General features: G+C 48.7%; 1 protein-coding gene across 1 annotated transcript in view; it reads right to left on the reverse strand.

The window, feature by feature from the left end:
• Positions 1-6,039: 6,039 nt before the first annotated feature.
• Positions 6,040-16,625, reverse strand: part of LOC144174557 (proton channel OtopLc-like) — a 30,784-nt gene continuing 20,198 nt past the window's right edge. The window contains exons 4-9 of the mRNA XM_077703325.1: positions 13,600-13,849; positions 12,553-12,719; positions 11,430-11,604; positions 9,192-9,570; positions 8,083-8,323; positions 6,040-7,483 (exon numbers count right to left, since the gene is read on the reverse strand). Coding sequence (XP_077559451.1) covers positions 7,163-7,483; positions 8,083-8,323; positions 9,192-9,570; positions 11,430-11,604; positions 12,553-12,719; positions 13,600-13,849 — 1,533 coding nt within the window. The 3' untranslated portion in view covers positions 6,040-7,162. The remainder of the gene's footprint in view (positions 7,484-8,082; positions 8,324-9,191; positions 9,571-11,429; positions 11,605-12,552; positions 12,720-13,599; positions 13,850-16,625) is intronic.

A 16,625-nucleotide genomic window follows, 5' to 3' on the forward strand; every position in this document is an offset into this window, starting at 1 on the left:
TTGACTGCGCTGCTGCACGGTGCGGCGACCCTCCGGCAGAATCAGTCGGCCCAGCGTTTAGATGGCCGGCCGCCGGCGGGTCATCGCAATTCGTTCGCTCAGTTTAAACTAAGCCACGACGTCTTTGTGCATGGAAGAATGTGCCTTTAGTTTGTTAGTTTGTAGACTGTATCAAGCTCTTAGTCCAAGTCGTTCCACACAAGCGCGCATGCGACGCTTCGCTGACTGGTACGCTAGTAGGGAAATCTAAGGCCAACCGGAGAAGTTAATTTAGGTACTAAGGAATTACGATAAATCGGAACACGTATTGTGCAGTGTAATACCAAGGTGCGGGAAGCACTGTTGGTCCTGGTTGAAATAGCACAGCGGTCCGCAGCACGACCACACATCTGCGAACGCTCCTTCGCCTAATGAATGCAGTCGCTAGAGACGATATATTTCTGGAAATTTGGGGGACGCTTACTGCACGAGCGCTATTCGAGAAATAGGCATCTAAGCTTCTTGGAAGGCTAAAACTAAATAAAAATGTAAACTGGCTATACATTATACACGGTGTATTTCCGCCCCTGGAAGCGCTGGCTTACGGCCGAGTGATCATGGAGCACCAGGTTTATTGTTTTGCAATTTCCAAGTTCTAATCCCTAATAGCGCATGCTTTTTTAAGGGATATATTTGTTTTGTGGCAATGTTTTCTATGCGGACCACCATTTTTTGCGCTGTAACGTTCATTCCTCCACGAAGGAGTTCGCAGAACGCGTGCAGACTGACACTGACGCGCTGGAGAGCTCTCGTTGGCGTAGTGTTGCCGTGAGCGCCGACTGCTTGCGGGCACAGTCCCGAATCAGCCAACCCTTGGCCTGGTGCGAACACGTCTCTTACGATACAGTTACGAGCCAGGCAAGCTCTAAAGGTGGGTGAAAAGCGCATCGCATTTAAGCGTCTCCGGTGACGCGGAGGGCGCTCATCCACGATTACAAGCCGTCCTGGTAGGCTTATCTCACTCATCTTACAGCCGGCAACATGGCAGAAGCGTGGTATGCCTGTTAGTGAGATATCGAGAATGCCCAGCCAACGATAACGTCGAATGCCAAGCATGTTACTTCACAGAATCGAAACCGAAACTGGTTTGTATTCTAATCGTGGACATCGTCCAATCACGTAGCACCTTGTATTGACGTCACTGCTGTTAGTTTGTGCGGCCGCCGCAGACCGTGCTTAATAGTTTTTCTTCTTTCGGGCTTTATAAAATACATACCGCCTCATCAACCATATAAATGATGAAAAGTGTGTTTATTTGAGACTGTCTTCGCAGAGCAAGCAAAGACAGGAGTTCGACAAATTCACTTCAGTGTCATTTTAAGGGCATTGCTATAGAGACGCTGAGTGCAGGAGCTGTATTTTTTGAACTTTTATTGAAATGTAGAAAAAAACACCCGGGGGTCTCTTGCTAGTGCATCAGACCCCCTTAGGGGTAGCGATAAGTTAAGGTTCACGACGGGTATGGGTGGGAAATATCAAGGGAAAAATAGTGGGTAGGGATATAAAGTGCAGAAGAGTGTCCCACACTGCCTTCGCTAAATTAGGTGGGTAGGAGGGGCGCCTGGGATCATTTAAGGAATTTGGTCGTAAGTTAGCGGGAAGGGTGTCTAGGAGAATCTGTCTTTCAGTTTTAAATCGAGGGCATGTCCAAATAAATGTGTTCAGCGGTGTCAGGAATTTCACAGAGGATACACATGCCTTGATTAGGTGACGAATGAAAACAAACTGTTGTCGTACATTAGCGGGGCTAGTTAATGAGCAATCCTTGGAGGAAGGTGTGTAGCGGGCAGCACCTATCTTCTCTTGTTCCTGTAGGCGCGCCAATTGGTGCGGTCTTTCCAGACTTCTTCTCTTGCGAGTTCTTAATTAAGGCAGGCGGCGTTTGTTTACGTAATTGTACGCGGATAATCTATATAGCAGATGCCTACATATCTAAGGCGCATGAGCAGAATTTTTAGTTTCTCGAAGTGAGAGTATTTTATATACACCATCCGGATCATAAGTGATCGTCTTAAATTACCATAATTACCTGATTCTAACGCGCCCCCGATTCTAACGCGCACACTATTTTCCTGGCAAAAAAAAAAAACGAAAAAACTTACACTTCCAATTGTAACGCGCACGGAACTTCGTGAGCAAGAAAAACGAATGCGAGATAAACGGGCGATTTATTTCTCGAAGTAATCTCACCCATCTCCCTCCTCTGACCACAACATCTCGTTCTTGGTGCCGTCAAGTGCGTTCGCGATGCCACACTTCATAACGAACGTTCAACCATGATCGATGGGATCGTGGCCCACGCCTCGCACGCCCATCCTGCGAACTTCTCCAGAGGCGCACGCTTCAGCCGACCACTCGTTTTGAACGCGCGAGAGCCGCTGCTGCCATTGCTGTTATCAAGTGGAACGATTTGACGGTTTGTGTAAACGCCGATAGAAAAGCCTGAGCGCCTATGCTTCCTGCGTCCGAAAAATTGTTGCTAAAAGCTTTGGCGCCATCTTGAGATGGCGATGGGCGAGACGAAATGTCCGTTGTTTCGGCAGTTTCGGTTTCGTATCCGATTCTAACGCGCATGCGATTTTTCGATCTAATTTTCCGGAAAAAAGGTGCGTGTTAGAATCGGGTAATTACGGTAAGATGGCACACCGCAACACCACACCTGAGTACATGTGCCTCCCGGATACCTGCAAGATGACTACTTCGTATCATCCTGCAAATTAATGCGGGAGACTTGCTCCGTGGTGGACTTAATCCTGGTGAACAGTTGGAGCTATGCGCTTGAAAGAGCATGCCCGAAATTCTGACTTGCGGAGTTGGAACAACCAGATAGCCTTCCATATATGCATGTAGGACGACGGTTGGCGACTCGAAAGGGAGTGTCTTACGAGATGAAGCGATGAGCAGCTCAGACTTCTGCGACACTCCGCTAGGCCAAGAGAACGTGTTGCTGGGCGTGTTGGTTTGGGTTTACGAACATACTGAGTGGCGCAAATACGTATTCTGCTAAATGAGAGAGCATCGGTCTGCGCGAGCCATCGAACTCATTAACAGGCGCTACGACCGTCTCTGGAGCAAGTGAATTTTAGTTTGATGGCGTTGCTACTTGCCCCGGCCCAGAGACATGCATGGTTAGCGTTGCATCGACACATGCGCTCGTCAATACGTCACGAAACGCCCATTGTTTTTTTTTCATCAGTGGAGGGTGTTGGTTGCCCGCTGAACCGTGCAGACGTCTTCGCAATGACTTCCTCCTGCTCCAATACTTCGTCAGTCATTTGTAACCTTTTGAGAAGAAGAAAGAGTCCTCCGGCCTCTCCACCACCTGTCAATCCTGCTTTCTGGTTAGAAGTACCAAATATAGGCATAGTCGTCGTTTCGTGGGAAGTTCACATGAACGCTCCTCCATGATAATACAGATGGAGCAGGGCTGAAATGGGAAGGTAGCCACAGCGAGGTCAGAAAGGCCCCAGTCTTGGGTTCTTAGCCTAGACATGTGCCAGAGGGTTTCGTAGCGGTGTATACAACCTGCCACCTGTCGTCACAACCTGAGTCACTGCCACATGTGCTTCAACCTGTCACCTGTAATCGCAACCAGGACACACACCTAAGCTTGAAGCCTAAACAGAGCCTAAAACCGGTTTTCATTGTGATGTGTACGACCACCATTTGTCAGTTTTCAGAAATTCCCCCTGAGGAGGAATCATAGATCACAGTCCGAATATGCGTGTCAGCGATAACGAGGATTGATTTCTGGGAAACCTGTCCTTGTAGCGGCGATGTATATCCTCTCTCCACCGTTTAGAAGAGGCGCAGTCTTTTCACCAGCGTCTGATCGACCCATCGTCCAGTGGTCCTGCAGTCTTAAATCTGGCCGCTAGTTTTACACCCTAAATGCTTGCGCTCGATTGCGTCCAGCTTCGTAACGCCTCCGTTCGAACTAATGTGGAAGAGCCCCCCAGTCTAGAATCCCAACGGGAATACCGCAAAAACCTAACAAGAATTCCTGTCGTGCGACAAAAACTGTTGTGACAACAGAAGTCCTGTTGTTACGATAAAGCCATCTGTTGTTACAACACACATTTGTGTCCTAACGAGAAAGTCAATTTTCTCAACGACAAACATTTCTGTAGTCACAACAGAACTGCCATTTACGCTACTATTCAAAACGGGCAATAACATTCACACCATGCGCAACTACTAATCGAACATCAGGATCCCAACAAGACAGGAATTTGTCACGACGTTACATCATAATCACGACATGACAAGAATACGACACGACGACAGTACGAGACCCGAAACTACGACAAACTACAAATTTTTTTCGTCTTTTTCGACTGGGCTGCAAGCTCGTGACTATACCATACTAGGACGGTTATTTTCAACAGGTCGGCCACGACCGTGCACACGGCCCGGCTTAGCCACGCTGCGGCGAGTGAACGACCGCGCGCCAAAATGTGTACCTGGCTCTCTAGATTGCAAAGCCTGCGCGGGGAGAGGACGAAACGCGCGGCGGCTGTAATTTGTAAAAGAACGCAAAAGGGGACCAAAAATACTACTGGACAAGCGCTTCCTCGATCGCTTCTGCCCAACAGAAAGGCCCCTCGGCGGCAGAGCGTGAAGAGGGAAACAAGGAAATCAGATTTTTCGAATGCAGTGTAGGCGGTCATCGGCACTGAACTTTTTCTCCCGCCACGCACGGTTGGCTGCGGCGAGATAAGCGTTTGTACGAAACGCGGTTTTTAAGCGTGAAAGTTGCGCACACTATTTACCTCTGGTAAGCAGGAAAAGGAACAAACACGCCGGAATACGGCGGCCTCCTCCGAGGGAAAGCGTGGGCCTAACGTGCCAAGCTTAAAGGGGCCATGCAGACAAAACACACGTTTGTTTTATTCGAAAGGTTTCGTGTTTGTGGTGCCCCCAGCGCTTGTCCGGAAGCAAATGATGGTTTATTCACTGACAAATTAATCAATGCAAGTTAAAATTTTGATTCTCCCGCCAAATCGTGTGTTTTTGTGACGTCAATAATGCCATATGAGGTGGGGAGCCTTGATGTCATATGGTGGGGGACACCGGCCGCTTACGCCAATCGGTCAGTGTCGTCTGAGACAACTCCGAAGCGGCGCAGTGCTGTGCAGCTAAAACAAAGTTAGTGCGCCCAGTACCAACAGCAGTATACGCACCGGTACTTCTATGTTTGCGTGCACTTTCGTAACTTCCACTGTTTATCCCACCGTTCTTACTGCCGTAAAAACAATGTGCCCTAAATGTAAGCGCAAATCGCTCGTTCGGCACGCTTATAAACGCTCATTTGCGTTTGCTTCTGCCCGCCCTAGCCAATCCCACAGCTGTGCATATGACATAGATTCTGTTGAGGGAAATGAGCTAGTGGGTCGCATGGTCATTCCTTTTTTTTTCTAATGATATAGCTTATTTGAGCGAAGTTTACGTTAGAAGTGGGGTCAGTATGATTCTAACGAGGCAGTCTTTCGAATGAACCAAACTTGTGTTTTGTCTGCATGGCTCCTTTAAGCATCGTTGCCTTTAAATTTGTCTGTTTGCCTTGTCTATTCGCTTTGGCGCTTCATCTCCTTCCACCGACTGGAGTGAGCAATCGACCTGTGCCTGCAATCCACCTGCCCGTGATAGGGCAGGAGAAAAAGACCTAAATGTTTATTGTCTCCGTTTTGTTGTCACTTATTAACACAGCAGACGCAAAAGAAGCATTATTAATCATTGGAGGTTTGTATTTGAGGTGCTGCAATTTCGTCGCGTTTTTTTTTTTCCTCTGTGCGCAACGACTGGGAAAAATACGGCAGATGTTTGTGGAAAAATCATAACCAAAATAAACTTCCGACAACTACAAAAGAACACAAGCTTCTGCAAAAAAGCCGAACAAAATGAACAGTTCAAATGTCTTTTGCAGGCGCGCTTATACCCGGTCCTTGGGCTGCCACAATTCCTCACTTTTTGTAAATTTAGAAGAGCGTGACAACATAGTGAAGCATAAACGTACTTTAATTTTCTAAAACGTATATTGCTTAAAGTAAGGTAACTGGGAACATGCTTGAAACAAAGGAATGCAAGCACCTATTGGGGCGCTATATAGACATTCAACATTGCAGCTTGAGCCACAGTGTTATAAAAATTGGCAAGTCCAAAAGTAAAAAAAGAGCCAAGACAAAGGCAAGTAACGCTGCCGAAATTTATAAAATCACTTAAAATAGAACGAGGACAAATCACCATTGCTTTATCAAATGTCGCACTTCATGGTACGTTGTGTCATGAGCAGAACTCGCGGCTGCAGTTGTGGTCGTGAATGAGAAAAAAGAAAGTCGCATGCATATACACAGAGTAACATCACGTTTTTACACTCGGTTACGCGTAAGTCACGCAAATCGTGGCACAAAAACTACAGATCACAGTAGTATCACAGGTTTTTGGAACACAGCTTGTGGAGCCGTTGCGCTTCATCCTCCTTTCTTGAGCTAAATTTCCTTTTCCTGCTTTTTGAAGACTGCTAAAGTGGAATCCCCAACCTGTTGAGCAACGTGCGCTGGCTTCTGAGGGACTAAATTTCCAGAAACAGAAGCTGTGAGAAGCGAAAGAGGATGGCGTGGAGCGCGCAGGGTTCAGCTTATGTGCCCACGAAATTTCTGGCAGGGAATGCAATGAGTGGAGACTGAAAAGCTGGGTTGTAACGGTAGACACAAACAGTGGGCGTCACCGTGCCGTACTTTTTATGTAGTGTCCTTTTTGCCATTATTGTTAGTCTCCAAGAACTGACGACGCATGTCGTAGTCTCCACACCAAACAGGGGACAATGGGTATACACTTATGTAAGGGGCAGGCGCGCAGTCTGTATTTTCTCCCCGATGTGTAACCTACACCTTTCAGTTCTGCTGGGGAAAAAATGCTTAGTACGCTTCACCAACTTTCAGAGCACAAATCCGCTATACATGTGTTCGGTGAACCCCACGCTGAGTCGTCTGCTGGGCGGTGCCGTCGCGTGGACGTTCGACCCGTCAGAACTTCCACTGTGTCGTCCCAAGCAGTGGTTCTCAGCGCTCATATGACGAAGAAAGTCTGGTACTATCATTCGCGAGCACGCAGAGAAACATCGCTACTCGGCTTCGTAGGCGGACTTCCAGATGTCCGAGAGGCAAACCGACGAGTGGAAGCGGTAGAAGAGCATCAGGGGCACCGTGGTGTGCTCGACGAAGACCCAGGCGCGCAGGCCGAAGTACTGCATGCCCACAAAGACCTTGCCGACCGTCTTACTTTCGAAGGTGTACACTATCCACATGGTGATGTTGAGCACGATTAAGAAGGAGACGACCTCGCGTCCGGGCTTCTTGTAGCGCAAGGCCGGGCTGTTGCTGCAGCGCCGCAGGCCGTCGATGATGAGCGGGGTCTGCGTCACCACTTGCACCACGGTGAAAATCTGCACGGACAAGGGCTCTTTTGTCACACCCATTACATTTTCGTGTGGGCACACAGTCATTCTTACACTGCAAGACGCGCTGCTTTATTTCTAGCAGTTCGAGCCATGCCAGAAGTTAAAGCGAGAAAAAAAAAAGTGGCAGACGTTTCTTCCGAATATTTCTCAAAGTACATAGTTTGCAAGCACTGGTATAAGTAACACCCATTACACCAAAGATCTCGAGTCGCGCACGAGGACATCTCAGAGCACAATTTAATATCAGAACAGCCAAAGACGTCATGTAGATTACAAACATTTGAGAAATAGACTAAACTCAGACAAAAACATTGCCATTTTTTAAAACTAAAAGAGCAATCCTAGGGTATTATTATGACAGGCTTTAAACTTACAAACCGTGCATCCTTTTTTTTGTTTGCAGCCAAGTTTTCTTAACTCCGAAACAAACAAACAAACAAACAAACAAACAAACAAACAAACAAACAAACAAACACACACACACACGACCTTATTAAAGTATGTATGTTAACCCTCACTGAGTAGCACAGAACTGCCATTTTTAAAGAAACGCAGCCGTTTCAGCTTTTCAGAGTTCCACCCACCTGCAGCAGCATTCGCTCGTAGCTGCCACCTTCCGACATTTCGGCAATGACCACCAGAGTCGCGTGGGCGAAGTAGAAGGGCATCGGTATGCAGAGAAGGAAGTCGTCGAGCATGGTGATCGGGTGTCCGTTGATGTCCAGAGTAGCAATGCGCCCATACGCAAGCAGGCAGGCAATGAAGGCCAGCAGCAGCAGCACGCCCACTTGGGCCAGGTACACGGACACACCGGTCTGGCTGTACCTGCGCGAACCACAAGTGCGCGAATTGCTTATATCGACCCCGTGTGCATTATGCGACCAAGCGATCAACTTGAAGCAGTGCGGAACGTTCAGTGGATATTTATGTCGCAACACCTAAACACAGCGAGTAATGCCTTATTCCAACAGCTTTCCGGCATGTAATTTTTTTTCAAGATATTTACCAATTAAGCGCCATAAGGCAGCGTTACATTTTAAATGGCTACAACCACGTAGTTCCATGGGAACTGGAGGACTCTTCCGGTTAGCAGCCAGTACAAGTACAGCTACAATTACTACTACGAACTTAATTCTGGGTCATTATGAACATCAAGGCCAAGCGAGAACAAAAGCACGAACATAACCCACATACTTCAGAAAAAATTCAATATTCCCACAAGCGCTAATTAACAAGTGTTAACCCCATTAATTACGGTAAAATGACTCCAAAAAATTTGCCACCTGCTGTGAAAAACAATTATTTGCGTGTCGTCATTTACATAATCCATGAAGGGCCATCTTTTGCCCTGTTAATCATTCTTGTCACTTTTTATGAAAAATGGACATGAAGATCTTGTTTTTTCACTAATTAATTATTTTATGCTTTGATTGTTTACTTTAAATGAATTCACACTTTTTATTTTTCGAGCGTCTTATATAGTTTTACTGCTGATTATTGCTGCTTAAGCTTATTATACTTTATACCCCTTATTAACTTATCCAGGGCGCCGGTACAGTCACTGACTTTGGAACTTTTATACGTAACATGTATTTTCTAACACACTTCAATAAGCCTCTTTTATTTCATTTATTTTAATTTGATTTGAAGCGCAGTCCCGCCTTCGCGCCAACGGCAATGAGGCCGTATATACCTCTCGTCCAGAAGCGCCACGTAGAAGATGACCATGACCACAATCGAGGCAAGCAGCACGACGATGCCGGCGAACAGGCCGCGGTTTGCCGAATGGCAGTCGGCGTTGATGACGAGGTTGTTCTCTGACACCTCCTCGGGCACCGTCCTGGAAGCCGCGGCGGCCACGTCACAGCAGGGCTTCTGCTTCTGCGCCGACGTGCCAAGGTTCTGGAGGACGATGAACCAGACGCCGGCAAGGCACAGGTTGAACTCGATGGTGAACGGGTAGAGGTAAGGCATCGGCCGCATGTACGCCGGAGAAAAGAGGTCGGCCACAGCGCAGGTCCAGTTGGCCTCCTGGATCAGCCCGTGACGTTCGGACATGGAAACCTGGAGATCTGCGTAGGCGACGAAGCGAGGCTTAAGTGGGCGGACCGCAGCGGACGCTGTGTGGCGTCTCATCCTAAACCGAAATCGAAGAGGTTATCGTACACACTGATACGCAAACTGTTCGTTCTCAGAAAATGACCTTTTAAGGGAGAACCACAAACGAGCACTGTATTTTACTTGCAGAGAGTGGGGAACAACAGTACAGTGCTGTATTGCAGTAAGTTTGTGTTGCCTCAAAACTGTTTTCATTTGGATTAGTGTTAGTGACGACTCCCAGCAGCAAACGGCATCAAACCCCAGCTCTGCGACTGTTGTCGCTCACGCCGTCCTCGGGCTGCGCTGATAGCCAACACATACTAGATATGGTTACGCTGTGGAAGTGAAATAGGCAACCATGAAGCTGTACCATTTCAGAATCGAGTAGGTGTTTTTGCAACGGGTACTCAATGAAAATATCTTGACCACTCTAGGACGAAAGGCTTTCGGGGACTTGGGAATGTGCTGAAAAATATGTCGTCATGTGAACGATTTATTGCTGATCATTGACTGCACTGGCGTTTCCTTTAAAAAGGGTGCAGCAGAAGTATTCCGTGTGTCCAGGGAGTGTTTTGACCAGTTAGATTTAACGCGTGAATTACTTGAGGATAACACGTTCGGGTTTATGGGAATGAGGCACCTCTTTTCTGACGACTACGTCTTCCGGCAGTACGAGCCACGAAGTAAGCCAATATTCCCACTCTCCTCTGGTCCCTCAAGTTTGGTGAAGAGGGTGGCAGCAAAGCTGTGCTTTGTTAACGCCCTTCTAAGGTTCAAAGATCAAGCCCCACAAGATGCAATACGTGGCCTCTTATTTGCCCGCCCACAACAGTTTTGAGCAGTTCCTGGGCAGACCAAAAGTTCTTTCGCAATAGAAATATACGGACAAATAAAATACACAGCTGCTTCGGGACAATTCTGGGCTGTCCAAATTGATCACATGAGATGTCCCCGGGCTCATGCAGAGAGTTAAAGCAATGTTGCCACCGAGGCGAGTCCTAAGTCATGACAAGAGGAAAGGAAAACAAAGGTTTCGGTGATGCCGTACGTGCATGATGTAGTTCACCGGTTATAAAAAAAAATGGACGATTCCACGAACGTAGAAGTTCTATTTTAGGTCCTGGCAATACTGTAAACACTGCGAAAAGACGCTTCTCCCCACAAAAAAACTGTACTTGCGAGTGGCATTGAGCACAAAATAAGGTTCGCGGCATGCAGTGCGTCCGTAATCTACGAAACTCCGTTGTCATGCGACACGTTATATGCTAGCCACACGGGCAGAACACAAGGCACAGGGACAACAGCTACACACAGCAGTGTGGGCGTTCGCTGTAGAAATTGCAATGGCATTCCGAATTTTGACCAGCGGAAAGTCGTCCAGTGGCAAAGATGAGATGACGAGAGAAATAATCGGCACTGCTGAAGTAGCAAAGTTAAACAACGAATGCGTTAGTCATCGATAGCCATCTCTGCTAATGAACTTGATCATTCAAAAGGGCGTTGGATGACTGGAGATGTGACGCAGCAATCTTGTTAAAACGTGGCACGTGTGCTGCCCGATAGCGTGGTAATGTTAGTTAACTTTATTTACATTTTCAAGCGTTTTTGTGTCATCTGCTGCACGGCAGTTTTATGTAAAAAAATTCAGTCATACGTCAGCGCTCGTTCCCTGCACCTTTACTTTCATCCTCGTCTTCAGCGTGCTGTAGTGAATGTGGATTGCCAACTCACCCAATCTTGCACTACGCTACACAGTGGAAATTTTGTCCCTTTGGGGGGTGAGGCGGGGGAGGCACAAAGACGAGGAAAGGGCAGCGTTGAACGTACGTACCCGAGAAAGTGAGGTTTCCCCATAGCGCCAACGAGTTGTTAACTTTGCCCTTGGAGGCCTTGACGACGTCGCCGTAGGCGTCGTTGACGATGGTGCGAATCCAGAAGGTGAGCGTCGTGGCGAAGCAGTGCATGATGCCCCACTTTGCCAGCGTCACCCACCGGTTGATCACAATCTGAAATCGATGGGCGAGAAAAACAACGCTCACAAGAGGCAAGAGACAGATCAAATTAGATATAGATAACGATGAGGCGGCGGAAAATAATGCAGGAAGCTGGCTGGACTTAGCTTAGCACTGGAAAGCCGCATCTATAGATGCGGCCGTTTTGTCGCTTTACACAAAGTTTCGTATTAAACGGTGTCGCGCAAGTTCTTATCATGCCCCCTTCCCAGCTGCACAGATAAGATTAGCGGCCGTTGGTTCGGATGCACTGCAGCGTTGGAGAACGGTACTCAAACACATTATTGCAACTCAATTCGGCGAGGTTTTTCTGGCGTGGCCTGAAATGGCGCGAAATTTGCAACTACGCAGCGAGGTGCGCAGTAGTGGAGTGTTATGGATATACTTAATCCCCCGGAATTCGCCGGAGTCTATTACCGGTCGTTTGTGTCTTGGTCCTCCAAACAAAATGCGCCGGGCGCGGTGACGCTGCAACGTCTTCACGCGGTAAGGGTATGAGACAAAACAAAGCACCATGTCTATAGCGCATGTCCCGTGATAAGGAGACGCTCAGTACTAGTCACTTTCGGCCCCGAAGGTTTCAACAGTCGCCAGTAGTAGATTAGTACGAAAAAAAATTGACATCAACTTCAATTCAGCCGTACGGCTACAAAGGAAAGCTGTACAGCTTTCTCAGAAACTTCGCAGTTGAAAAAAAATCCGTCCTGGTCCAGGATTCGAACCCGGGACCGCCGCATAACCGGAGCAGTCGCTCTACCAACTGAGCTAACCAGGAGGCTAGCAGTTTGCAGCGTGAGAGCGAATCGGTCAACAACTCGAAGCGATGGACAGGTGTTAATCGACCAGATTTAGGGAAATCCCCAAGTTGGAGTACTCCACCTTGGGAATTTCGCCTAAATCTGGTCGATTAAGGTTAGTAGTACGATCAATGTTCCCCCTCACGTTGGAGTACTTGAAGAGGAAGAAGAGCTGGTAGAAGGAGAAGAGCGGCCGCAGGGTGTGGACGAGCAGCAGCGCGGTGTCCGTGCACACCTTGCCGGCGTGCATCCACGCGATGATCTCCTGGCCCAGCAGCAGGCCCTCGTGGATCAGGTGGCCGCAGCAGAACACTGCGCAGTCGGGGCACGAGGGGGGTTGGTGACTTCGCGCAGCGCGTATGGAGAGCGGGACGAGTCACTCAAGCATGCGGACAGAATGCGAGCAAGTGCGCGACTGAATTACTAGCATGCAGCTATGGCCATTAGTAGTCCAGTTTTACAGAGGAAAGAAAACGAAACCGTTAAGTAATTGCTTCTAACGTGAAGGTCATCCCATTTGATATGTAGCCTAATTTAAATTTTCGCCAGTTACTCTTGTTGGTCGTTTGATCAATTGTACGATGAACCAGATATAGATGACAAGGATAAACTGCTCTTTGCGTCGATATAGAGTAGAAGCCATATCTCCGTAATTACCTTTAGCAGCACCCACAGTGTTTTAAGGCTTGTCGTACTCTTGGGGCTGTTTCGCTTTTTGTTTAATTGCATTTGCTGCGTCTTCGGTCCATAACGGTAGCTTTGCATCACCGCCGGTACTGCTACTCAAATGAAACACAACTTCTGCGCGCGCTGTTTGTGTGTATCTGAATCTTCCGCGCACATAAACCCTTGTTATAATGAAATCGCTTTATTCGCCGTTATTTTAAATGGACCCAGCTGCAGTTTATGGAGAGCAAATCATAGCGCATTTTCATAAAATGCCGCTTATAACGAGTTTGGTTTCTTGGGCCGAGGACTTCGCTATAACAACGGCTTATTGTACGTCACAAATGAACAGTAATTACAGTTCCAATTCAGGGTTAGTTGCTATTGATTCCATAGGAAAAAAACTACGGGACTTTAGGACGAAGGCGAGGAGGCAGAGAAGAACTGGACAAACGGCCGTCGCTGTAGCCTCACCCTATAGAACGATGTCGCTCTCCTTTGTTCCGTAAACGTTTCGCGAGCTCACCGGTCATGCCGGCTTTGAGGAAGAAGCTCCCGCTGTGCCTTCCGGTGAGGTAGGTGTACCCAGGCGGCTCCGCCAGCCGAGAGCCCTTCCAGTCGAGGGCGTCCGCCGTGACCGTTGACTCAGTGTCGCCGGCGCCGCCTTCACTTGCCCCGCTCGGCTGGCGACAGCGACGCGCCTTCTGCCACGAGATGTCCCCGTGCAGGAACACCAGCCAGGCGAGACCAAGGATGCACATGACGCAGGCGAAGGCCTGAAAGCGCACCGTCCAATGATTAAAGCAAAGCTTTACTAATCTCGTCCAGCGGTTTCACAGTCGCGGTAAATTTGACCTTCATTTGACCGCAGCTGCTCCGTACTCTTGGCAACGCATCACGGACTCGCCGGGGCGAGTTCCGCCGACGGCCGCGTTCGCTAGCCGCAGCCGCCGTCGATGCCGGCATGGCGCATGCGCTCTTTGCAGCTGGTTCGCGCCTGACCACGTGACTCACCGCGAGCATGCGAGCTTGGCCATGGATGAGGGCGAGGCCGGGCCCTCTTTGAGCGTTGCGCGGGAGCTGGAGGCTATGAACTGTCGTCCGCAAGCGGCGTCTAATTATTCCGCGAATATCTCCCGGCGAGCCTTTCGGCTCGGAAAACGCCTGGAAGCGAGACCACAGCTGTAGACAAAGGCAGGCTTTGGACGAATGGTGCAATAATTAAAGCTAAATGAAAGGTTAACCAAATGAAACCCAGACCTAACCAGGCTAAGCCAAGCTTTCGCATTGCATATCCAGGGTTAGCTGAGCCAAGCCGCAGCAATTTTTAGATGCGAACGCATCTCATTCACTCGCCTTGTCCCTGCATCCATCCGGCGTTGTCGGCGTCCACCCCTCCCCCATTCTCCTCGCCGCGCCAGCTGCGCTCTCCGCTGCTCACCCCCTCTCCTCTTTGATAGCGAACACTCTCTCGCGAGGGGCATTGGATTGGATTCGATTGGCTTGGCTTGGCTTGGCTTGGATTTGGATTAAAGTGTATTGTGTTGGATTGTGTTGCGTCATAGCCGCGGCAGACGCACTGACGCCGGCGCGTCCCCTCACCGTTATGCGCGCTTAAAACGCGGTGCCTGCGCCGCTCCGCTCCATCGTTCCAGCGCCGTTCCTCCGCTGTCCAACGCTGCAACGTGAACCCCCTATGCGCCGCATCTACACAGGGGTTCCCGCGAGGGGAGGTGGAAGTTTTTTACTCTCAGCAGAGTATCTCGACTATCATCCTACAAAAAGAAATGATTGAACCCCTTTGTGTTCAACGCTGTCCTGCTGGCAAAAAAAAAAAAAAAAAAACGCCTAATGCAGAACAAAGGCAGGCGCTAGGTCATGGCCTTTTCTTATCTTTCACGTGTTTCGCGTCTTTCTGGACAACACGAACACTCTCGAACTTCTGCCATCGCTGTTTTGTCTTCTCTTTTATTCCGCTGTAATTAAATTACCACAATCACGTAGATCATGATCCCTTGAAGTGAAAGCCAAGTAAAGTTGGCGGTTGAGTAGGGGAGGCCAGAAGTGCGTGCTCGCTTCAATCGGAGCCCTGTCGTGCACGAAGCCAGTCTGGGAATAAGCAATGGAGGCGTTGAATAAGAATGGAGCGTATCTTTGCGCCGGGATTCTTCGTTGCGCAGTGGCGTATCCCGAACGTGCATCGCACTGCTAGACTGAACGGAACTCATGTGCGTACGGGTGTGCACGAAGAAAAAATAAAATAAAAGTGACCGTCGTCAAAAATGCGCGAGACTTGTCAAGCGCAAGCCATGTCGCGTTAGAAATACAGCGATTGCATCAACCACATCGCGCAAGGTTTCTTAAGTAGGCTGAACAGGTTGCGCATGGAACCATTAGTGTCGCGACAAGATGAGACGTCTGGCGTGCGGGCAGCGTCCACTTTAGCGCGAAGTTCGCACATATCTGGCTGCAGTGGCGTTACCATGATTGATGTCAGTGACGCGGCACCTGCTTGCTCGCGTGCCCCGCGACAGCATTGAAAAAAAGAAGCAAGGTGCAAGAATCAGAATTCCTCTGGCAAAGAATGAATGTTTGAAAGTCGATCGGCTTGTGTAATGCAGACTTTAGCGGATGAACGCGGTATAAGGACCTTTGCGCTGAACAGAGGTCTCGGCACTGTGTATACACTATCCACCCGGCACTGTACAAATCCAGCACTTTACACTATCCACCACTATGGGCTCATACCCGCCGCGGTGGCTCAGTGCCTAAGGCGTTGTTCTGCTGAGCACGAGGACGCGGGTTCGATTCCTGGCCGTGGCAGCCGCTTTTCTGATGGAGCCGAAAGCAAAAACGCCCGTGTGTATGATATTTCGGCGCATGTTAAAGATCCCCAGGTGGTCCTCCTCCTTCCTCCTGTCTCTCTTGCGCGGCATGGTAGCCCGCCTGCAAAGATCTTTAATCGGCAGTTCATGGTCCTTGCGCCTTAAAAAAGGTAGTTTTTTGCCGCCTATTTTATTCTGATGACGAAATCACAGACGCCTTACAGTGGAATGCATGGGGCTTGGCTCTTGATAACTGCCTGTTATCTAGGGCAGGGTGCTGATGTTGAAGTCCTTCGAATTCGACAAAAGGCGGTGGCAACGAGCCCTTTAAGTGCACATTACCCGGCTATTGATGCCTCGAGCCCCCTCTATACTGAAATAGGCGCCGCTGATCTGGGGCAAACTTTGGAGCTCGAAGAAAATAAAAATGCAGGAAAATTGTATTGCTGATGTAGCAACCACTCGTAATGCAATTTTTACTGACGTTCCTTTTACTGACGTTTTTTTCTCTCTTTTTCCCCTGCTCCTTTGAGTCTGAGGGGATAACAATTTTTCTGAGAACTTGGTCTGGCAGACAATACCTTCCCGCCCTATTCCCGGGAGTTCTGCGTGGGAAACAAGTGATAAATCTGCTCCGCAAGCTTTGCGCGGACAGGTCAGCCGATTAATTGCCTACGTTGCATTTTAACGACGTACAATCAATTCAAACGGGCACAGCAGTCCGTCA

Source organism: Haemaphysalis longicornis, unplaced genomic scaffold (genome assembly GCF_048455015.1).
Source record: "Haemaphysalis longicornis isolate Haplotype H1 unplaced genomic scaffold, Haemaphysalis longicornis Haplotype H1 scaffold_3, whole genome shotgun sequence".
Taxonomy (NCBI): domain Eukaryota; kingdom Metazoa; phylum Arthropoda; class Arachnida; order Ixodida; family Ixodidae; genus Haemaphysalis; species Haemaphysalis longicornis.